General features: G+C 36.3%; 3 protein-coding genes across 4 annotated transcripts in view; 2 read left to right on the plus strand and 1 right to left on the minus strand.

Moving 5' to 3' along the window:
- Positions 1–8,603, plus strand: part of LOC112149820 (cullin-5) — an 18,096-nt gene extending 9,493 nt beyond the window's left edge. Inside the window, exons 11-19 of the mRNA XM_024277765.2 lie at positions 658–722; positions 808–940; positions 1,029–1,160; positions 2,011–2,134; positions 3,303–3,478; positions 4,376–4,537; positions 4,772–4,890; positions 5,474–5,597; positions 6,770–8,603. Of these exons, the coding sequence (XP_024133533.1) occupies positions 658–722; positions 808–940; positions 1,029–1,160; positions 2,011–2,134; positions 3,303–3,478; positions 4,376–4,537; positions 4,772–4,890; positions 5,474–5,597; positions 6,770–6,964 (1,230 nt within the window). The 3' untranslated portion in view covers positions 6,965–8,603. The remainder of the gene's footprint in view (positions 1–657; positions 723–807; positions 941–1,028; positions 1,161–2,010; positions 2,135–3,302; positions 3,479–4,375; positions 4,538–4,771; positions 4,891–5,473; positions 5,598–6,769) is intronic.
- A 1,237-nt stretch (positions 8,604–9,840) lies between these two features.
- On the plus strand, positions 9,841–17,784 carry dcun1d5 (DCN1, defective in cullin neddylation 1, domain containing 5 (S. cerevisiae)). Of its 2 annotated transcripts, none has more exons than XM_024277993.2 (10): positions 9,841–9,995; positions 12,451–12,508; positions 12,622–12,664; positions 13,036–13,132; positions 14,091–14,256; positions 14,327–14,418; positions 14,497–14,605; positions 15,937–16,041; positions 16,445–16,547; positions 17,451–17,784. In XM_024277993.2, the coding sequence occupies exons 4-10, from the start codon at positions 13,068–13,070 to the stop codon at positions 17,507–17,509; spliced, it is 699 nt and encodes a 232-aa protein (XP_024133761.1). In that variant the 5' UTR covers positions 9,841–9,995; positions 12,451–12,508; positions 12,622–12,664; positions 13,036–13,067; the 3' UTR covers positions 17,510–17,784. The 2 variants fall into 2 exon arrangements, with proteins under 2 accessions (XP_024133761.1, XP_024133762.1); XM_024277994.2 differs by lacking the exon at positions 9,841–9,995 and adding an exon at positions 10,005–10,240.
- Positions 17,785–18,107: 323 nt separating this feature from the next.
- Positions 18,108–22,416, minus strand: LOC112149973. Its single transcript, XM_024277990.2, has 4 exons — positions 22,269–22,416; positions 21,668–21,837; positions 20,622–21,009; positions 18,108–19,004 (listed from the first exon to the last, which is right to left on the minus strand). Exons 1-4 carry the CDS (start codon positions 22,289–22,291, stop codon positions 18,200–18,202), a joined length of 1,386 nt encoding a protein of 461 aa, XP_024133758.1. The 5' UTR covers positions 22,292–22,416; the 3' UTR covers positions 18,108–18,199.
- Between the last annotated feature and the right edge of the window lie 1,665 nt (positions 22,417–24,081).

The following is a 24,081-nucleotide window of genomic DNA, read 5'->3' on the forward strand; positions in this document are numbered from 1 at the left end:
ATAATGAGATCCACTATCTCGTTATCATGACAAAAACCCAATTTTCTAATGATAATGAGATGATGAAGAAAGTACTGTAGCATCCCTCTCTTCATTTCCTGCACTGAGACGTCGGGACATAATCTGTTGTATGTCTCTTTAAATTGTGGTTACTGCAGGTCATAACTAACAGCTCACACAGACAACCCTCAACAACAGGAAAAATATGAACACCAAAAGTTGTCTTTTTGGTTTATTAATGGAACTACGCTCATCAAATAACTTAATTCTGTCTCACGCACTAGCCCCTCCCTCTATTTCGCGAACCCAAAACAACCACTCAAAGCTGTTTGTCAGAATTTTTTGTTTGACACAATTAAATCAATTAATGATACATTGATCAGTTCTTCTGGTGTTCTTCCAAAAGCCACGCCCCCTCAGAGGAGATTTTGGAAATGGGCTCCAGATCAGTATGAAAAATAGCTTTTTAAGACATTTAGGTTGTGAGAGTTTTGTTAAAAATTTCATAATCATAATTAAAACACTACTGGGAAGAACATTTTTCTTAATAAAATAGTCATAGTGGGACTTCAGTGCATCCTCAGTCTTAATCCTCTTTTGTCCTAACACAAAAAGAAAAGTGTTTTTAATGATGGATTTGAGTCTGTTCCTCTCCAGGCCTACAAAGCCGTCGTCAACGATGCCACCATCTTCAAACTGGAGTTGCCCATGAAACAGAAAGGGTGAGTGGCTTCACAATGTTCAGATTTAATTGTTGTTTTGTCTGACTTTTGTTCTAAAATACGCAAAAATGATCCTTTAAATAAGGGTCGGTATGAAGACTCAGCCGGAGTCGAAGTGTCCAGAGCTGCTGGCTAACTACTGTGACATGCTCCTGAGGAAAACTCCCCTCAGCAAGAAACTTACCTCAGAGGAAATCGAGCTCAAACTCAAAGAAGTGGTGAGTCTCTGGTTTCAGGACTGACTCTGTTCATATTTCATTTTAAGTTTTTTCTCAAGATCTTTTTTTCTTCTCTTTTCTGTCCCAGTTGTTGGTTTTAAAGTACGTCCAGAACAAAGATGTGTTTATGCGTTACCACAAAGCTCACCTGACCCGGCGGCTGATCCTGGACATCTCTGCAGACAGCGAGATTGAGGAGAACATGGTGGAGTGGCTTAGAGTGAGTTACTAACACTAAAGATCAGCTGAATGCAAACTGATTACCTTTCAAACTCCAGGCTTGTTTTCCAAGATGTAACTGTAGCTTCTTATTGGCTAAACCTGGGATTGGCAAACAACAGCCCGTCAAACTGGAATAAATTGTAATGATATTTTCTGGCATCTCCTCATAGATGGTGGACTAAAAAATAAATTGACCTTTGTTTAGGTGCAGAAAGTTATTCTTGGTTCATGTTGTGTTGGAAGATTGGTTGTTTTTCTAACATTCCTGTTTGTGTTTTTGTATGCAAAAAGTCATTTTTCCGACCATTCCAACACCACATGAACGCAGCATTTCTTTAAGTTTAGGGCTTTTTCCCGATGGACGTCAACCCATCGATGCAATTGGCAAAAAATGAGAACACAAGCAAAGTATTGAAATAAAAACCCCAAAAATGTTTTAAAACAGATTTTTTTCTATTAAAATTAAAGCGTGTTTTTGCTGCAAAAATGCCACAAGAACATGTTAAAAACACAATTTTCAGTGGAGTGGGTCTTCAAGTGTTAATTTTGACATGAGAAGACTCCTGAAACCCCCCCCCCCATTCTCAGTTTAAACCCTTTATTTAAACATGTAACAAAACCACATTATGATCGATTTTTGGTCCAAAAATCCAAATCTAAAAATGTATTAAGGCTAATTCTCTCAAAAATATTGCAGTAACTTTAGTACAAAAAAAAAACAGTTTGACGTTTAAAATGTAAATGTTTTTTTGGTTTATATTTGGATCAAACTGTGTATTTTATTCTTTTCTCTGTTGTCGTTTTTCCTCTTTTTCATGTGTTGTGTTCATGTTCGTTCACTTCTGCAGGAAGTTGGAATGCCTGCCGATTATGTGAACAAGCTGGCCCGCATGTTCCAGGACATCAAGGTTTCAGAAGACCTCAATCAGGTCTTCAAAGAGATGCACAAACACAACAAGCTGGCTCTGCCAGGTACGACAACATCTTATATACAAACACGCACAGTCACACAAACAGACATTTTCCTCTGAACTTCCTCTTTGTTTCTTTATTTTAAGGAGTTTTGTCTTTGTCTCTGCCGGACCAGAACCAGAGATTAACTTTGCTTAAAACAACATTTTGTGTAGTGGTTAGCGCTGTTGCCTCTCAGTTAGAAGACTGTGGTTGAATCCCGGCTGTGTCCGTTCTGTGTGGAGTTTGCATGTTCTCTTTGTGGATGTTTGGGTTTTCTCTGGTTTGTTCCTACAGTCTAAAAACAGGCTTCATATGTTGACTGGTGGGTCTAAATTACCCCCAAGCGGGTTCTGAAAATGGATGTATTGTCATCCTTTAGACACTTTAGGCAGTAAAAACATGGATTGTACATTAATGTACTTCAAAATAAAAGTTCTAAGAGTTTAGATGTGATTAGTTTGGTTGTGTTGTTAAGTTCAGACTTAAAATCCTGCTTTATTTATATCCAATAAAATAGTTTCCTTTGGGTCTAATAAAGTGAATGTACATTTTTTACATAGAATCAGATTTTCTTTTATTGTCATTGTATGGACAGCAAAATTATGACACTCCAAAAGTGTTTAAAGGAATTTATGAAAGTCAGGATTTGAAATAAAAATACATTTTAAGTATAAAGAATATAAAATATTTACATCCAGTGTCACCGAAGGATAATAATAGACTGTGCTTGTGACCATAGTGTGATATAATATGCAGCCCATTTCATTTAATTATGCAAATTATATTTTTCCATGATTTTTCTCATTGCAAATAACAGAATTATTTTCAAGTCATTTAAAATTAGAGTTTATATGAAATGTTATTGAACAAACCATGTTATTAAACCAAACATTTTATTCCACATTTTAAAGATTGACTGAAAATCATTTTTATCTTATTGATGCTTATACCAATAATTTGGAGCGCACTTTAATTGCAGTTTTACACCCTTGTAAATTGATAAATTGGATATTACACTTCCTGAACCACATATTGCTCATGTTAGTGAGGATACACAGTGTTTTTTTTTTTTTTGTTGCTCTTTAAAGTGCATCTCTCGATGAGTTGACTGGTATTTTTACAGAGATCGAGGCTTTTCTGCTGTGTGGCTGTGCAGTGACTCTCAGTTCTTTCTGGTCTGTTTCAGCGGACAGTGTAAATATTAAAATCCTGAATGCTGGTGCGTGGTCCCGCAGCAGCGAAAAAGTTTTTGTTTCCCTTCCAACCGAACTAGAAGACCTCATCCCAGAGGTGGAGGACTTCTACAAGAGGAATCACAGCGGTCGCAAACTCCACTGGCATCACCTCATGTCCAACGGCATTGTGAGTAACGGCGACGCTCTGATGATTGAACCTTCTAATCTTGAAAAAAAGGGATTAGATATCCACTTTTCTCAAGAGGACCTGGCGGCAGACATCAACGTCCAGAACCTGAAGTCTCTCTATATAACTATATAACTCCAACTGAGCCGACCTGAATTCCAGCTGGATCAAACTTCTCCCAAAAGTATTTTTTATTAGAATTCTAGGAAAAATGCCAATGGACAGCAATGCTATTTGGAGAGAAATTCTTATTTTTTGGGCTGCATGGAAGCTGAGGCCACAGGCAGACTGAAGTATTATCACAGCATAAGAAAAGTCACATCACTGAGCTGTGAGGCCTGTGATGTTCCTTTATCAACAGAAACTGTTCATATATCTCATTTTCGCCTGGAAATTTTTTTGTTTTGTTTTTTCATTCAAAAACATGTTAATTAGTTTATTGACAAAATGTATTCTTGTTGTTTTTATGAAATTACTCCTAAAACTTTCATTCTATGTTGTTAAAACAGATGATTTTTGGGGTTTTCACAGCAAAATGAATCCAATTTTCCAGATGTAATTTTCTGTTTTTGCATGATTTTATGTCTAGTGAGTGAATACAACATGGAAAAATGACAAAATAAAGGTAGTTTCACATAGTTGAGGTTGTGCTGATTAAAATGGTATCAAATAAGCAAGCAAGTCTACTTTCAAATTGAGAATACAGAGATTCAAAAGTAGATATAAACTGAGTTTTAGGCTCTAGGTTCCAGAGGGTTTTGCTAAGTTTTTTCTAAAATTCTGAACACTTTTGGGTTAACGTTATGGTAAATTGTATAACTTCCAGATGCCATCTTGTCTGCCGCCAGGTCCCTTTTGCTTTTGTTTCTGCTCATTTCTGTTCTTTGTTTTGCTCAGATCACATTTAAAAACGAGGTGGGACAGTACGACCTGGAGGTCACGACATTCCAGCTGGCCGTGCTGTTCGCGTGGAACCAGAGGCCGAGGGAGAAAATCAGCTTTGAAAACCTCAAGCTAGCAACAGAGCTGCCTGACGCAGAGCTGCGCCGCACTCTCTGGGTGAGAGCGTGGGCGGGGCTTAACTGAACCATTTTACCCCTAATTGGCTTTCTCTTTAAACCTCTTTTTTTTTAAGTTAATATTTGTGGGAATGTAGATGTAAGACCAAAATCTGTATTTTTCTTTGTTATTTATTTACAGGAGGTTCAGGAGTTTTAAGGGAGTACCCAGTTTGAGAGGAATATTAGCGTGATATCAACCATGTTTCCTTATCTCTTTGTCTTTTCTGAACAGTCTCTGGTTGCTTTTCCCAAACTGAAGAGGCAAGTCTTGTCTTACGACCCTCCAGTTAGCTCGCCCAAAGATTTTACAGACGGCACGCTTTTCTACGTCAATCAGGAGTTCTCGCTCATGTATGTCACACTTTTTCTCAACATTAAAAATATGATTTGTGTTTGTTATTTGAGCCTAGTGATTTACCATTTAAAATTTGTACAGGTTCTTGTCCAAAAAATAAATTTTAAAAAGAAAATATTGCTTATGTAATTGATTTCCTCTGTTAAATGGCAGTTAAAGTCTTATTTTCTTGGGGTGTCTTGTGATTAGACTCTCCTGGAACTCCTCATCCTTAACCCACTTTTTAACAAAACAATTACGTTGGATAAACTCTGGCAGAATTTCTATTTTACACAGCGCTGTTTGTCAGTATCTTGTTTTAAAATGAAATGCTAATACATTAGTAGTTTGGCTTAACCGTTTTTACATTTTCATTTTTTCAAGTTTATTATTTATTTAAAGGGCAGTTTTATATGTTTCTGATGCACGTTTCTGTTTACCCACTTGGCTAACAGATCGGCCTGATTTATAATCTCCACCCAATTATAAAAGAACTTTCAGTGAATCTCCTTTTCCACGCCAAAAAAATCCAATCCAAATAAAACTAAATAATTAAAAGCATACATTGACTTTTTGTACCTGTCCATCGTTTTTTTTCAGCAAAAACTCCAAAGTCCAGAAGCGAGGGAAGATCAATTTGATTGGTCGGCTGCAGCTAACCACAGAGCGGATGAGAGAAGAAGAAAACGAGGGGATCGTTCAGCTCAGAATACTCAGAACTCAGGTGAGGAAAACAAGCTGCACAAGTGAGGAAGCTACCTGTATTTAAAGGAGGTTAAACAAACCGCTAAAAATGACAGCTTAGTTTTAAAGATGTAGCAGGAAACCAACATTTTCCCTTTTCAGTTGCAGATTAAGAAAGAGACAGAAAGCTCATTATTTAATCCAGACGTTACGCATTTGATCTCAAACTTCTCCAGGTCACTTAAGAGGGTCCTTTTAGGAAATTAAATCCAAACTTGTTTATGGCATGTTACTTTAGTAGTAATCTTTTTTTATTTTAGTTCTTAAAAAGAAAAAAAAACACGTTTCAAGTTACTCTCATTCATTAAATGAGTTAGAAATGAATAGCCCACTTGAAATCAGACTTTAATCGACAGTCATGGAAAAAAAAAGAAAATAAACAGGGAAACGCAAAATAGCTTTTTTTTTCATTTTTGAAAAGAACAATATGAAATCTTTATGTCAACGTAAGAATCATATTAAAAAAAAATTCTGTCTGTGAATATTTACATTCATTTGCCTACACCAGTAGTGTTTTCAGCTTGCAAGCTAGTTTTGAAACAACCAAAAGTTAAGACAAAGCATATATAAATATATTTATTTGATTTTTTTTTTTATTGAAAAGAGCACAAATTATAAAATCATAATTTGATTTTTGCATATTTATATACTTAAATACACAGACTTACTATAACAAGTAGATTTCAAAGTGAATCAGAAAGTTATTTTCGATAAAATTGATCAAATTTAGATGAATATGTAAGATTATTACATAAAAACCTTTTCTGTAATTTTCCTTCAATAATTTGTTCAATTGGACCAATATCTTTATAATTGTCATGTCAACGACCCTGCACCGCACGGTGTGCCTGTCTGAGGTTCTTTAGTAACTAACCTCGCCTCAGTCTAGTGACTATTCGCATGTAATTTTCAGACTCAGCTTTCTTTTTTGGGCGCATGAACCCAGAGGAAAAGTTAAGGTTAGGATTGCGGTTAAGGTTAAACCACAAATGGTCCCTAAAAGGCTGTTTCTGTAGCTCACCGCTCCTCCAGAGGATGGATCAAACACGGAGAACACATTTCATGCTCCTAGGAGCGAGACGGCTAATGGGACTTTAACTTTAAATAACCAAATCCTAAAGCCATTCACTGGATGTCTGTTTTCATCCTCAGGAGGCTATCATCCAAATCATGAAGATGAGGAAGCGCATCAGCAACGCCCAGCTGCAGACGGAGCTGGTAGAGATCCTGAAAAACATGTTTCTCCCTCAGAAGAAGATGATAAAGGAGCAGATCGAGTGGCTCATCGAACACAAATATATAAAAAGGGATGAGGCAGACATTAACACTTTCATCTACATGGCCTAGGCAGCAAAGAAAAAGCACATTCTTGCTGTTTTTTTTAAACGCTGGCCTGCACGTGGCGCTTTAAAATCCTACAAAAGGATCTGGATGAGTCTGAAGAACAGTTAGAGGGCTAATAATACGATGGGAGATGGCTGAAGGACAAGGTTTTAGCCTTTTCAACAAACGTCTGGGTATTATTTCTGTTTGTAAGGCTCCAGTGTGTCATTTCAAGATGTAGCGTTGAGTCATCGGGCTGTGTTTTTGTCTTTGCTGCCCTCTAGTGTCCAGTCAGAGGACAGGCATGACAATGTGTGCTGTCGGCCAGCAGCTTACAAGAAAAACTAAATAGCAAAGTGATTAAATACTTCCTGCCTTACTTTCATCAGCAATGGATTGCAGATTAGAGGAAAGGGAAGTATGCAGCGAATTCGGACGAATGTCACCCGCTGACGTGAGTCCTCTGTGGTGGTCACATGACGGTGCGGCTGCCATCTTTTGTGGCGGGCGTCTTGCTTCCCTCCTCCTCCTCCTCCAGTGGGTTTGCTTTGGATGGGGAACGCAAAGAAGTGAAAAATGAGGTGGAGCGGACACAAAGAGAGACTAGTTTAAACTACCGAGGAGTATTTTGCCAAATTGTGTGCGAGTGTGTTGAGTGCATGGTGTGTATCTGGTCTTTTATATGCGTGTATGTGTGTGCACTTCCAAAAGCATGCTGCTCTATGATTTTTGTTTCCCCTTTAGTGGGAATCTGTACACTTTGTGTCTGAAAAGGTTGAGAAATAATGTCAGTCATCAATGAAACGCCGGTGTTTTTGTTTTCCTTCAATCACCTGTGACTGCAGGTGCAGATTATCAGGAGGTGAACATGTATCTGTCTGTGGTCTGTGTTGGACAATTATCATTCTACAAACTATTTATTTGTGAAAATCCATGCCACAAACATTGTGATATTAAAAAAATGCCTTCTTAATTCATTGAAAGAGGAAACTTGTGTTTAGATAACTTTTTTTGTGTGTCAGTAAGTAGAATCCCTGCAGTCCAGACTGCGAGTGCTTGGACAGTAACAACACTCACAATTTTGTAGAACCAGCTTAAACTTTTCCAAATATTTTTTTTGCACCAAAATGGAAATCTTCAAACGGCTTCAGTGCTTCTAAGGGCTTTAAGTTCCTCAGGCTCACTTCTAGCTTGTTTTTTCTGCAGATGAGCTGCATCTCAGCTGAGCTGAGATTAATTTTAAATAGCTTATCTGACTCTAGCTGCAGAGGCAAGTAAAGCAACACTGAATAAATGTATGCAAGCACTGCTGCCTTTACATTTCTGCAACTTTTGTTTTCCAGAATTCACCTCCGGCATAGAAAAATAGAAAACTTCCTTATAGAATAAATGTTTTGAAGCAAAAAAAAGGCTTTTAGAAAACGTATAGCTGTCCAAAGGCTCGTGGTCTGGACTGCACAGACACTAAATGCTGCTTATTATTGTTGTTTTTTTTTGTTTTGTTTTTCCTCTCATTCTGGAAAACTCAAAGGCTGTCTTCTTCACACAGTTTGAGCTAATGTGGTGTTCCTATAGCCATAATGCTGTGTGTCTGTTACCTTCTTTTGTCTGCTTAATTTCACAGATCCAACAGACAATACATATAAAGGTCACTTTGGGAATGCGTGTGGTTTCCTCTGTCGCATCACAGCCGCTTTTCTTATCGTTTAAATATCACCATACTGTAAAAAAAAGAAAAAACATAAACAAACAAAAAAAAAACATGTTATCTCTGGCAAATCTTCAGGGAAAATGCATTTTGAAAGTTATCTAGATTCTAGATATTCTGGTGCTTTGTTCTTACAGAAACAGATTTATTTTATTTTTGCGTTTTCTTCATTGAGAAGCCAATTTTACTTGACTCTTTGCAAAAAAAAAGTTCTTAATGGGTTTTCTTTATATCAAAAAGGTTAAATATCAGTGATTAATATCTTGCTTGCAATTTAGTAAAACAATTTTAAACCGAACAAGATTTCTTCTTTTCCTAGAATATCTCAAATTGAGTTAAGTTTGAATTTAGAAAAGTTTTTCCAACTCAATCTGTGTTGTCAGAAAAATGATGAATTGATCATCAATGGTAAATATGATTAAGTAAACATAAATATAAATTTAAAAAGTGTCCATTAAAGTAGGTACTTTATTTTGTACATTAAGCAAATTAAATATTTTTTTGCTGCCTAGAATGAGAGATTCTCCCAATTCTAAACATCCAAGTCTATAAGTGAATTTATTGTCACGGAAGGTTATCACATGCATGAAAGTTGCCTTTCTGAATTAATAGAAACAAATTTTATAACTTGTACATTGATACTGAAATTTTTGAGCTATGGAACCTCAGTGGAGCCCCACAAATCTTAATTAAAATAACAATTTGGACAACACAAGGACATAGATATGGTCTCATGATAATTAATTGGCTTCCCACTAAAATCTGATATAGTTTCATTCGAAAAATAATTTCATGTGTGAGTAATTTAAGATTTAGTGGTGACAAATGCTACATTTAAAACGGAGACACCGATATTTTGAGATGAGTGGACCTTCAAAACAAAATACGTACAGAATCCCTGCTCTAGAACTCAATAAATTATAACAATTAAAACATTAAAAAATCTCAACCAATATGAAATCCTTGTTTTTCAATCATGTTTCAGAGTGTAGATTTCTACAATAAATGTGACTAAAAATGGTCACGGCTCCTTTAAAAAATATTGAACGTTCCATCTTGATGTTTCTAATCGGGGCACATTCATTTTTGTCCCAAGCGATTACTTATTTTTAGTTCGTTTTGTATATAAATATATAAATATCCTATTATAATTTAAATATTTTATTGTTTTCAAATGTTTAAAATGATAAAAAGTTTCGTTCTCTTTCAAAAAAGCAAGCGTTCACTCCGCTGTACACCCCTGTGACAGAATGGTACTGTCCACTCCCACAGAAACACCGGGATACCGGCTACAGAAGGAACCTCTTAGAAGCAGGTGGAATTCGTGTCATACAAGACCTGAGCAACGTAAGTGTTAAAATTGGCTAAACGATTTCATTTCATGACATATTTCTTTAACCTAGAGACCATTTTTATTATTAAAATAATTCAACCATGAAATGTTTTAGTGCGGACGTTGTTTTAATAAAATAGCTGACTGTAGTCTACCAGCACCGACTATCAATGAGCCGTTAGCTTTTTAGCTAGCAAACAAAAGAAGTCTGTTGAGACCCAGGATTGATCTCCGTCAAATGTTGAGGACACCAACAAACGTATGTCTGTCTCGTACCTGTTTATTTGTGACTTTTTATTCAAAATAAACTCAAAGGTTGTTGCCAATCGTGATATTTAATCTCGTGCTGAGGTTAGCGCAGCTAATGTGTTAGCTACGACAGCTGAGTGCTGGTTGACGCTACATAATCATGATCACATTTATTTGGAGCTCTTTCTCGACAGTCTCCTCTATAAGCTTTGTATTGCCTTTTATTATTACATAAAAACGCACAAGAAACCCTCTAAATGTTTTGAATCGAGTTACGTTAATGGAAGTGAACGTCATATTAGTGTGACCCACCGCTTGGTGAAAATGCAAAATGTGTCCAGTGACGCAGTTTTAAAAAAAGTTTTTTAATTTGTGTTATTGCTTTTTTCTTTGGAAATTTAAAAAGGAAAATCATTCTTGAACATTCTGGGTCATACTTGGTTGTTTACTGTGTATTTTTAAATGCACCGAACGCCACTAAATTCCACCAAATGTCCATCAGCACCCAAACAAACTTTTTCTTTTTAGTAAAGCTTTTAGTTGATATTTTAATTTTATTTTACCTTTCCCCAGCCTCTGAACTTTTGTCTGCTATTAGTATTTTATCTTTTTACGCAATCATTCATATGTACTGTTTTATTGATTTGTCCTGTATTTTATCTTTTGTGAAGCACTTTGTGAGTGGTCCTCTGTGAAAAGTGCTATATAAATAAAGATTTACTTACTTACTTACTTACAAACTGCAGTTTGGGTCAGCAGGGTTTAAGGGACAGTGTTACCCTGCTTCAGAATATTTTTTAGCGACTTAATGGCAGAATAGTTCGTGCGAAAATTCAATGTTTGCTTGTTCAAACGTGTAACAAAGTATTCAGATTATGCACTGGGAACTACTGCTGTAAAGTAAATATTTGGACCAAATGATGTCACAGTAAAATACTTTCACTTCACTTTATATCCAATAGGAGTCTTGTTTGACTTCTATATCTTGATTACTTGTCAAGTAATGTCATTATGTCACTTGAACAATAACAAAATTAAGCAGGAATGTTGGGATCATTGTGACTGAGGTTCAAATACACATTTGGTTAAGAAGTCCCAGCATAAGTGAACATGTGTAAATAAATTACAGTTATTTGTTTTCCTTAAAGCGACAGACTGATTTGACCATCAGTATAAGTGACTTTTTCTCTGTCATCTTGTGAATTATAACTTTGTGAAGGCCTTCTCTGTTTTGCTGGTAGTTCGTGAAAGCCGACACTATTAGTGTTTTAACTGTAGTAGGATAGTTGTCTAAAAATCTATTCTATTTAATCTATTTTAGACTCATTTTACCAACTGTTTGTCTATACTTTGTGAATTGATGGTTGAGCTTTTTTTAAAGGGCAAAGCTGTTTCTTGAAGTCTTTTAATGTTGCCTTATAATTTCATTGGTGTGTCCCTCAACAGTCATTTCCTTTGTTTTATAAAGCCCCACTTCAATAAAAATTTTGTTTTTAACATGTTCTTGTGGCATTTTATTCTAATGAAGGAGGACACATATAACGCATTTCTATGTATTTTTTATTTTTTCAAATTGTTGTGAATTAGGAAGACAATGCAGTTTGGAAAAATATCTAATTTGTGACAGAAATAAAATACGATGAGTGGACCACAAGCTCCACTCTGATGCATCCACTTGTAAACAAAAAGATCCACGTACGTCTTCGTTTTCCTCGTCCGAGCTGGAATCTGGTTTAAAACTGTACGTCTGGATAACTCCAATATTTTTTGCCATTTTTGTTGCACCGCTAATGTTTGGTTGGGGGTGTGAGGGGGTTTAAGCCAGTGGGAGAGCGTGTAGACAGATTGGTTATAGATAGTAGGGGTGGTGTCGCCCCGCGCCAACAGTCCCACCCACATCTCAGAGGCAAATTTCTAATGAACTACTGCCGCTCTACAGAAATTATGTCCTGTAAAATGACACCTGTTTTATGATTTTTGTCTAAAATAGCATAACCATAGTTAAAACACCACTGATAACTTTTCAAATAGATCAAAATAGGTTCACAGTGGGTTTTTAAAAAAATCTTAATTATTGAGCAAAATAAAGGCAGCCTCTTGAGTTTTCCAGTTTTAAATTACAATAAAAGCTTCAGTGTCTTTGCCATTTTCCTTTCCTTCGACTGTCGTTAGATTGACAATAAATGTGTACTAACATTTGCTGTTTGTATCTGATTTTAGGAGCGACTTGAGCAGTCTGGCAGATCTTGGTGCAGTTTCAGAAAGACTGGACAAGCTAGTAAGTTCTGCTAGTAAAGGTTTTGTGTTACTTTACAGCATGGCAGTACATTTATTACAATTCAACTTTATTACAAAGATGAGACATATTTTATCCGTTTCTTTTTTTTGCAGCATCTTTTAGATTTGAATGGACAAGACAACCAGAATATTACAGGTAAAACAAAATCTACTTGAATATATATCAGTGTCTTAGTTGATTTTTGATGTAAACTAGAGTTAGCACTAGTATTTCTAGCAGTGCTGTATTGTTTTTTTTTCCAAGCTGGTTTCATGTTTGGCACATTGGTCAGAGCAGCATTAGCTTTAAATGTCAGTCAAGTCAAACTTATCCGCATTGACACATAGCTATGTGGGCAAACTCCTGTCCTCCCACCAGGAGATATTTGTCATTTTGACTTTTACTACCAGCAACTAACTACTTACTTCCCAAAAGGGTGGAAATTAGACTGATTCCTTTGGAAGTGTGTGGAGAAAGGATCAATATCTGTCTTGTAACTTGACTCTGTTTCTGCCTCTTTTCTGAAGCCCAGCTAGTAAAATCCAATAAAAGTTCCGTAATGCCTGTGAAGAAGAGGAAGCTGCCGGACTCTGATGACCAGAAGCACAAGTGTAAAATTGCCAGGTGAACTATGAAACATCAACTTAGTTGTTTTTAATTCTGTGCTGATTGAAAACATCTTCGATGACAATAATTTTAATTTAAAACTATAAAAATTAGCTAGTTTAGCTTTAATTGTCCCAAATATTTATCATGTCAATGGAATTATGGTGTCAATAAGAAGGCATGGTGAGAAATGTGTTCAACCTCAGCTGTCGATGTCCCTTTTGATCAGTTTATTTTTTCTAGGGTTGGAATTTGGTCCAACTAAAAATCATTACATCTAGGGATGTCCCGATCAAAATCAGGCGGTTGATGACCGGTTGATAATCACGTGGTCGATGGCTTGATTGATATCGGACATTTCCTTTATTCTTATTATGATCAGCGCTTTATATTTCAAGCTTATTGTTCTGGATAAATACTCCACCAGATGTCTGCATGTCATAAACAGATCACAAAATGTTGCAGTGAAACGCATATTCAATAGTTCTAAATATATTAAAGCTAAAGTCACTGAACTTTCTCACGACTAATTATCACTTATGTAACAAGAATTTTTTTTTTTTTTTCCTAGTTTATATTTGGTCTATTTTTGCTTGTTTACTAAAGCTACTTCACAGAAGTGTTCTATTTAAGTTTTAATGATAAAATGATCAAATTTAATGAAATAAAAATAAGGGACAACACAAATCTGTTTATTCAATTTGTTCATGTTTTAAATATGTTACAAAATTATCAGTTTGGGACTCAGTTTCGGCAAATGCACAATATCGAATGAATCGGATCGGGCCCAAAAAACCTGATCGGGACATCCCTAATTACATCATTTTTCTTTGTAAATATGTGACAAACCACTGACATTGTTCTTTGTTTGCAGAGTTCCTGAATAAATAATCTGTTGTTGCTGTTGAGTTGTGTTTACAGGTTGGGATGAAAACCTTTGGCTGAAATGTTTGTTCTCTCTTTTTTTTTTCTTTAGTTTTGCCCGGCCTCAGATCCGCAGCGTGAAGCCAATCGGCACTGAAACCCTGTTTTCCAGTAAGCGATGCTTGGCCTGGTTCCACAGTTACGCCGGCCCTGACAAGGTGTTTGGTCCAGAGGCCATGGAGAAGTTTTGTGAAGACATCGGCGTGGAACCAGAGAATGTAAGTTTACCTCTTTTGACCGAGTGATTCTTTCTGATGTGCACGTGAAACTGACTTTGCTCTCTTTCAGATTATCATGTTAGTTTTAGCTTGGCATCTAGAAGCAGCAAATATGGGATACTTCACAAAAGACGAGTGGCTTCAAGGAATGACTATTTTACAGTAAGGTTTCTTCTCTTATCTTGATTGTTGGTTAAAAGGGGATTACTATTGAGATGTTTTCTTTACTTTTCTCCTCAGATGTGACTGCACAGAGAGATTACGAAGCAAACTTGATTTCCTGCGTAGTGAACTCAACGATCCTGTAGCCTTCAGAAGTATTTACAGATATGCCTTCGACTTTTCCAGGGTGAGTTTCATTCGCTCCTGGTTTTGGTTTTGATCCAGAACTCCTTAAGCTTGACTGTTAGCCCCTTCCAAGTAATTTTTAAAATATGTTTTTCTTTCAAGTAGATGCTAAATTAAGTTGAGATGGTTAATTGAATCAGTTTGATGCAGATTTGTGTCAGTCGAGGGTTTAAAATGCCAGTAAAAAAAAATTCTTTGTATATAGAATTATTCACAAACTGTCACTAGCTGCATTTCCATTACACATGTGTGCAAAACTTAATTGAAATTTCACAATTACACCATTTCCATTTAATCATAATTTTGAATAAACCTACTCGCGCAATAAGTCATTCAAAAGCATGGAGATAGACTGAACAATACTGTGATTTACAGCAGAAACATTCAGATTTCTGTCACGACTCTAGCGCTCATCATTGTCTATCAAAGGAGACGTCAGCGTCTTATTCAGGCCGTGGAGCGGCAAACTTATAGCCGCAAATCCAATTTGCGCAAATTCATAGTCGATGGAAGCACAGCTAGTGACACTAAAGAATAACACTTGGTATTCATATTTCAAAATTCTCTTCTCTTTCAAGCATTAAATCTACTTAAAAACAGCCTTTGAAGAACAAACATCCTTTAAATTGTTTCTACGTTTAGTAACTGAAAGCACAAACCCACATGAAAGTTTAACTTTTAGCTTACGCTGTCAGTATTTTGGTTATATGTACATTACCTTTTTTAAATAACTTTAGGAATTTTTATGCTTACCAAATATTTAGAGAAAGAGAGGAAATTGTCACATGATCTCAAACCTGAAGAAAGAGTAAAAAACTGACATCAAGCTCTCTAAATTCATGTCCAGTTGGTTTTTATTTGTATCATTTTTTTCTTTTTCTTGTATAAAAACTGACACAAACTTTTTATGGTCCACTAATTGTTTGCTGTCAAATTGTTGGTTTCCATGCAGGAACACAATCTCCAGCAGCTCAGTTTGCACTGAAATATTAGTCTGATCTGATTCATGTTTCATGACTTTATTCTATTTTATAGACAATAGCAGAACAACTGTATTCAGTCTTTTAGATGGATTAAGAATTACTTTAGTGAAAAAAGTTGTGATTTTTAAAATGTTGTTAGTTTTAAATCTTGACTGTTTATAAAAAATAAGATTAAATAAATGCATCTTTGGGTTTTTCTCCGAAGACAATTTTCTTAAAGGAGTTCTGACTATTTTGTTATTCGTTGTGTTTTCTCACGCTGATTCTTCATCATTTATTCATGAGATGTGGATAAACTGAACTGTACCAGCGCTTGTTTTTTGGTGAGCCTGTACCCGTGTCTCATCAGGACAAGAACCAGAGGAGTTTGGACATGGACACTGCGAAATCTATGCTGGCTTTGCTGCTGGAGCAAAGATGGCCTCTTTTCCCCATCTTCCAACAGTTCCTGGAGGTAAATGAATCATTTTGATTTCAAAATTGTTGTACTGAAACATGTTTATGAAGGCAGTCTGGTTGTATTTGTTGGGTTTAAAGAGACAAAACTGTATCTCCATGAAGCCTTGAACAAACTGAGATTCTTCTTTCACCTCCTATGCAAACGCCTCAGACTATTTACTGGCTTTAGCATCGTCCAGAACGTTCAGGCTGTTGGAGTGTTTTTTCTTTTTGTGTGTTTTTAGCGTTTTGTGATTTTTCAGTGTGTCCACTCTATACTAATGAAAATGGGTCATTCTATCATCCACTTTTACTTTGAAAGTGTCTGAATGCTCAGACTTTGATGTGTTCTGGTCTTCTAAAGACTCTGGTTCTCCTCTCTTTCTTCTTCTCTGCTCCCACCCATCCATCACCCACAGCAGTCCAAGTACAAGGGGTTAAATAAGGACCAGTGGTATAATGTTCTGGAGTTCAGCAAGACCATCAACACAGACCTCAGTAACTACGATGAAGACGGAGCCTGTAAGTGTTCAGACTGTAGTCACAGTTCCAAACAACATTTTAAAGTTCTTTTGATCCTCTTAATGTGACACTCATAAAGTGTATGATAGGTTTTTCTGGTACTGTTTGTTTTTATCTATGCTTCTACAGTATGAATGATTATAGTTATATAGAGTTTTAACATTTTTAATTCTTTAAAATCTTTTGCATAATTTGAGTTTCCATTCGTTGCACTTTGATGTTTGATCCCAAAAGATCCATTCATCCATTTACTAAAGCGCTTTGTCCCTGTCGGGGTCACGGGGCTGCCGGAGTCTAACCCGGTCGCTTCTGGGTGAAGATCTTCTGGAATTTATACAAAAAAAATGCTTATGTCATCTCATCTCATCTACTTTTTTCTCAGTTGCTCCCATCTCATCTCCTGTTATCTCATCTCTTCTACTTAATTTACTCTTCTGCTCTTATATTTTCCACTTAATTTATTCCCATTTTTTTCTACTCTTTGTATCTCATCTACTTTAATCTACCCTCATCAATTCTCCTTTTATAATCTACTATCATTTAATCTGATCTCATCTAGTCTGATCTACTCTCATTAACTCTCCTCTCATTTACTCTCATTAAATCCTCTTATAATCTACTCTAATTTACTCTCATCTTATCTACTCTTTTCTCATTTTATCCAATCTCATCTCATGTACGATCATCCACTTTATTTCTCATCTCATCTACTCTTTTCTCATTTAATCTCATTCATTCTCAACTCTTTTGTCTTTCAGTCTCATCATCTCTCATTCAGTTTTTTTCTAATTGTATTATATTTAGTCTCTGATCTATTTTGTAAGGTATCTTTCTAAACTCGGTTGTTGCTGTGATTTATTTATTTATTTGTAAAAACGCTGAAGTACAAAACTGTGTTTGCAGGGCCGGTGCTGCTAGATGAGTTTGTGGAATGGCAGAAGACTCGGCCGGCGTTGTCGTGAGCAACCAAAATGGAGAAAGGAGAAAGCACACCAGAGGGATGTCCGTCTCCAGCTTCAGGTCTCTCAAACGCATCAACATGAACTGCAGATTCACCCCCGTAGAAGCTTCTCACATCCTGTCCAAACTTGTGTGCAACATTGCCGGATGTCTCAAAAAAGGCCTTTTCTCCAATGTGAAATAGTATTAATATAAAAAAGAAAAAAAGTTCTTTAATGCTCCAGTTTGTGTATTGTTTATAAATGTTTTCATAGTGATTAAAAAGAGGTAAAAGTACCACAGAGTGTTTGGTGGCTTCATTTGAATCAAAACGTGGAGCTTATCGACCGGAGAAGAACATCTACGTGGTTACCTGCAGTTAAAGACCTTCAGGTGTAAAATGTCCTCCAGGGATTTCATGAGAGCTGCTCCTCATGCATTGGAAGTTGAAGGGTCAAAGCTGGGAGAATCCCTCTGTAATTCTCTTGGAACTTCTCTAAAAAAGAAAAAGGTTTGCTGCTTTCTTTTGTCGCTCTGACCTCCAATGTGAAAAAATAAATGTTTTATTTAGTTGTGAGGCTAGAATACAAACTGTTTTTGTTTCATATATTTCAGATCACATAGTGAACAGGTGAGTTTATTACATAAAGTGCAGAAGTATTCCTGATGCTCTGAGGATCCTCCTTCCACAGCGTTCCCATGAGTCCGCTTCGTCAGATGTCCATTTGGAAGCGTGGCGTTTCCTCGCTGTCCTCCCTGTTGTCCAGCGGTCCGGCCGATGCCGCAGCCATGATGGCGTTGAGCCGCGTTAGAGACAAAGAGCGCTGTTTGAGCCTGGGGGCGGGACCTGCGTCTTCACCGCTGGTGTTTGGAAGGTGGCCGTACTTTTGACCGTCGTCATCGTATTGGTAGAGACGGATGACGCGGCGGCGAGCGGACGCCTCTTCTGTCACGTCTGTTGTTGTCTCCTCGTTTTTACTGCTCCTTTCATCTTCTGATTCTGTGCGGGACCGCCCCGACTCTCCGCCGCTTTCTTCATCTTGATGTTCTTCCTCCAAACATCGTTCGTGTGCAGCAGCATCTTCATCCATCCCCTCCTCCTTTTCCTCACTGCATCCGTCTTCTGTTTCACTTACACTCCCACCACCGTCTGATGGGCACTCCTCCTCCTTCACCTCCTCATCATTCTCCTCGATTTCCTCCACACGTCTTTCTGACTTTTTGTTCTTCACCTTAATGAATTCACAGCCCTCTAAGTAAGCGGCGCCTGAATTCTTCTGGTCCAGATGGAGCTGGAAGCTTCTCCGAGGTTTGACCGGAGGAGGGGGGGAGTTCGTTGAGGAGATGGTTCGGTCCATGTCGGGGTTTGCAGAGCCGCTGGCTGTCTCGCCTTCACTGTCCGAGGACCGCTGGTGCGCGGACGGGACGGTGGACATGTTAAACTGTGGGCCGCCGTCCGGCGTGCCGCTTCTCCTTCTCCTGCATGAACACAGCCTCCTCGACACTGCCTGTAAACACCTGAGATTTAAGAAGAGACAAAGATTAGACAACGAATCGACTATTAAAATAGTCGACGACTAATTTAATAGTTGATTAGTTGTTTCTTTAGATTATATGGAGTCGGAGTGTAGTAAAGTTATTATATTTGAGTGAGACTGAAACTTTATCTTTAGTAACAAATATTTCCTGTTTTAGATGCTGACCTCATTTGGTTTAATCTTGTTTTAATACCAGAAACTAATGAAAGAGGCTGCATGATTCAATAAAAGTTTAATAAACTATCATCTTAATAGTGTGAATGCTTTTGAAGCATTCACACTATAGTGATTCTGTTTCCCTCTTACTTGTTAATTTGTTCCGTACGTTTTTTGGATTATATAAACTCCATTACTTTCAGCAATTTCTGCAATCTTGGTATCAAAACGTTGAACTCTTAAGGACATTATTGCTTGTATTTTTGATATTCGCAAAATGTATGGGTTTTACGATTTAACGCAATTTATGCAATTCTTTCATTTTTTTTCCAATTTGTGTAAATTATGACATTCAAAAAATTTAACACGTTCAGGAAATTCAAGCTTGTACTTTTGGTATTATTTAAATTTTTTTCGCAAAGTTTAAAAAATGCAATATTTTCTAAAACTTTTGCTATTTTTTCCATGCAATTCATCAAAAAGTTTGCACACTTTAAACCTATGCGATATTGGTATCAAAATGTTCTGCATGTCACGGACAGCAATGCTAGTGAGGCTTTTAAGGCTAATTCTGAGTTTAGCGAGTATATTAGCAACATGCTAATGTATTTGGATAATTTAGCATCTAATGGTATTTTCTAGGCCTTATCTATAATTTAAGCTAGTATTTCTGCTATTTCTACCTTTTTTGCTAATTTAGTATTCACTCAGGTTTTTTGGGGATTTTTTAGAGGTAAGCTAACATTTGAGCAAAACCATCACTTTTTTGGGGATAATTCACCATCTACTGAGGTTTTGGGTTAATTTTGAGTTCATATGTTTACGCATTTTTACATTTTACAGCTTTTTTTTTTAATTTTTCAAGAAATTCTTTACATTTTTTATGGCACTTAATGCAATTTCTGCAGCTTTAAGTGCTTTAGCAATTTTATCATTAAGCGAATAGCTTTAACATTTTCAGCAATAACAGTAAATTTCTTCAGCAAAAGCATTTCTACATGTATTATCAGAGGTAATGCAACTTTTCGAGTTGTCTTTATTTTTAGTTTGTTAAAAGCTAATGATGGTTAAGATGTTTGCTTTACATCCACTGCATATGACCCGATTAGTCGACTAATCTAGAAAAATAGTCGGTGAATAGTCAACTATTAAAATAAAAGTTTGTGGCAGCCCTAATTTTAGACCATCAAAATTACTATTTGTTTTCTCAGCAACAGATTCATGCTTTCAGTTTTTCTTGTATTTAATTAACCAACATAAAATAACAATTTGCAAAGATGCTGAATATCTCCTTAAAGTCAAACATTTCCTCCATTTTCTACTTTATTTCCTGCAGTTTCTGCATCTTTTATGTCTTAAATCGACATTTTAAATTACAAAAACTATCTCAGAAGTTGCTTAAATATTATCTTTGTGGACCAGGATTTGGATTTCTAAGCACCTGAGGACGCCGTTCCTGTTCAGAGCTCCTGCACTGAAGCCCAGCACGAAGGTCAGCACCACGGAGGCGGACACGGCTCCTGCAAACACCTCATCCGAGACCTCCGCCTCCTCTGCGAAGCCCGTGTTCCTCCTCACTCTGAGAGCAGCACAGCTGCTGCCTTGCTCAAAGTCTTCGAGCTCTGGGTGGAAGTCGACGTGGAGCTCGTACGGCCACAGCGCCGTGCCCTCCGTGTGCTGCAGGAGGCAGTAGTACAGGCCGCTGTGGAGGAGGCTGGAGTTGGGGATGACCAGACTCCCGTCCTGGTTCATGAACACAGGGTCCAGTCCGGCGTGGACCCCAGAGGTCTGCAGGTCTCCAAAGGGAGTGTGCCACCGCTGGACTTTACCTGAACAGGGGAGACGGTTAGAGAGCCGGAGAGAATTCACTCAATTTAGAAAAATCTCTACCACTGGATGTGTAAGAAATGGGTTTTACTTGGATGTTTATAATAATATATTAGTCCTCTTTCATACAGCCAATTTATTGGCTTGAAACTTCCATTAGACGACAAAAATTGGGCTTTTACAGAATTGCATCAATTTGAAACTGTTTCTGAAAATAAACCTTTGTTTCAATTGACTCGTGACAAAAGCAAAATCCATGTTTATGTTCAATAACAGTGAAAACTTCCTCATAAAAATTAAAAAAATAAAATTATCATGACGTTTGTGGACAGAATTCTTGTTATTGGAATATTTATACTGGAAGTTGATGATCCTCATGAAAAAATTAGGACTTTTTATAAATATGTTTGGATAGAATAGAATGGTTAATTTCCATACTGGATTAATAAAATAAATCTCAATAGAATAGAATAAACAATAAAAAAAATAAAACCATAAAAACATTCAAAGATCAGTGAAGAAAATATTTGTAAATGCGTTATTTTTGTGACTTCAATCCTCTTTAGATTAAAAACAAAGCTGTTTATCTGTCAGATATTGATTGGTTGTTCACTCCGTGAGTTCTTATTCTAGCATAAATCTAAAGGAGCTCCTCCTCACCCGTCTTCTCTCCATCACCACAGCCCAACGTCAGCTCTGCCTGTGGGTGACCGTTTATCCTGCAGGTGGGGGCAACAGTCAGAGAGCTTTGGCCCGGAGCGCCTCTCCCTGGATCTGCTGAGGCAGTCAGGATGACGGTGATGGTTAACCAGCTTGTTAACATTTCCGACCTGTCGAGGAAATACGTGTTTTTTATGGTTCCGGAGCAGCTTTTAATGCCACTGTCATGACAGCAGCTGAGCACAATGACAAACGCAAACAAACAGGAATCATTTGTTTTCATGTTACCATCAGCCGTTAAGTAGAACGTAAGACAGATATATTTATTTTCTACTTTAGAATACAAATGACTAATAAAGTTAAAGTTAAGGCTGTGACAGAAAACTACAAAAGTTACATTTTCATTGGCATTGAAAGGTTCTCAATCACTTAAGTGACAGATAAATCAAAATGATGCAGAGACTCACACGAGATTAAAAAAGTAAGACTGAACAGCTGAATTTTGCAGTTTAATTGTACTTGAAATGAAAAAACACATAAAGAGTACATTAATGAACACATAGCAGATCTATAGAGTTCTAGATTAGCCTTAAAAATCTACCTTATTCCTCCAAACTGGAACATTTTCTTCCTGCTTGATGGTTGTGCTGCCGTTACTCTCCTCCTGCAGAGTGTAAAGTGCACTTCCTCACATGACACTACAGAGGATGGTCTTCTGATGATGTTAAAGATTAATAGCAACACACTTTAATAGTCTTCATCTGCTTTCTGAACCAAAACAGCTGACTTATATTACCCCTGGATAGTTAAGAGATTGAATACAGCTTTTTTTGTGCAACTGTCGTCATCTTTATTCATTAAAAAAATATTTATTTTGTGTTTTATTGGAAACTCTGCGAAAAAATTCATTTCTTTGTGTACTAATTCATTTTAATATAACATTTCGTCCTATTTTATATTAAAATAGATTATACATCACATATTTACAATATGATTAAAATATTTTATATTCATAATGGCACCTTTTAGACAATCAAGTCATGCTACAAAATAAAATGCACGAAAAACACATTTATTTTCCACAATACAATTAGAAAAGTAAAACAATACAAAATGAAAAATGTTTTGTGACAACAAGAGGAACAGAAAGAAGAAAGCAGCAGCGCACATTGTGCAAGTACAACAAAATCCAAACTGAGACAGTGGCTATGACGTCCAGTTAAAATAAATTAGGCTCAAATTGTCATTTTTATGTAGTTTATAAACCATAAAAGGTGGGAAGGTCTGAATAGATGTGTTTTTAGCTTGAAAGAGTGAATTTGAAAGATATGACATGTTTTCACTCATATTATATCTACAAAAAATGATTTATTATGTCTTTCTGTTCTTTGTTGATGTTATGGTACATTTTAATTAAACAGGGAAAATGTTTCAGCTTAAATATTATCTGAATCTATTCTGCTTTCGTGTGCCAAAGTAAGAAAAAAATGTTTTTGTCATTATTTTATAGTTTCTCCATTTCAAATGTTGTAATTACAATATCTAACCACTAGAGGTCAGTAGTTTCCAAAGGAACCAAAGGCTGTTATGTGGCTAAAAAGGTTTCCTTTTTTAGTTTAACATCTTTGAATGTTGTCAAGTACTTGGAAATCGAACGATTAGTAATTTAACAGATGAGTTTAAATCTAATAATAAAGTGGGTTTTGTTTTAACTGAAGCTCATTATGTCACCAAGCATGAATTACTTTTATTTGTGTTTTATTTTACGATACAAAGTGATTTCATGTTAAAGTGATTTAATGTTGTAATTATACAACGGTGTAAAAAAATGTCATAAATTACAGTTCTTGTAAGTTTTTTTTTTTTTTTTTTTGCAAAAAGTAGTACACTTGAAGTGTATTTTATCAAGTATACTTGAGAATGTCTATAGTAGAAGTGTAGTGTAGGAAGTAAAGTGCAAAATGAATACTTCTTTAGACTAAATTGGAACATTTTATTCCAAAAAGGTATAGATAGCATATTAAAAGTAAACTTCAAGTATACTTCCTCATTTTTAGTAAGTTCAGAAACTTAATTTATTTTATGCTGTTATGTTTAACCTTTCTATTAAGTTATCCTAGATATATGCATTGTTGGAGAGGCAAAAAATAAATGTTTTAAAAAATGTGTTAAAAAACTTAAATATATATTCTTAGATTTTATCTGAACTACTTCCACGGTTTACTATTATTTGAGTTTAAATTTATTTTTTAAGTCTTTTAGAAGTCAATTAGTAAGTGTATTCAATAGTGATAAAAATAAAAAAATAAATCAGTGTTTTGCGTGTGCGTGTAAATCACAGCTCAGATAAGAGTAGAACTTTCCACTTACCATAATTACACCCCCACCTAACCCTCAGATCTGCACGTGTTATC

Source organism: Oryzias melastigma, linkage group LG13, assembly GCF_002922805.2.
Source record: "Oryzias melastigma strain HK-1 linkage group LG13, ASM292280v2, whole genome shotgun sequence".
Taxonomy (NCBI): Eukaryota; Metazoa; Chordata; class Actinopteri; order Beloniformes; family Adrianichthyidae; genus Oryzias; species Oryzias melastigma.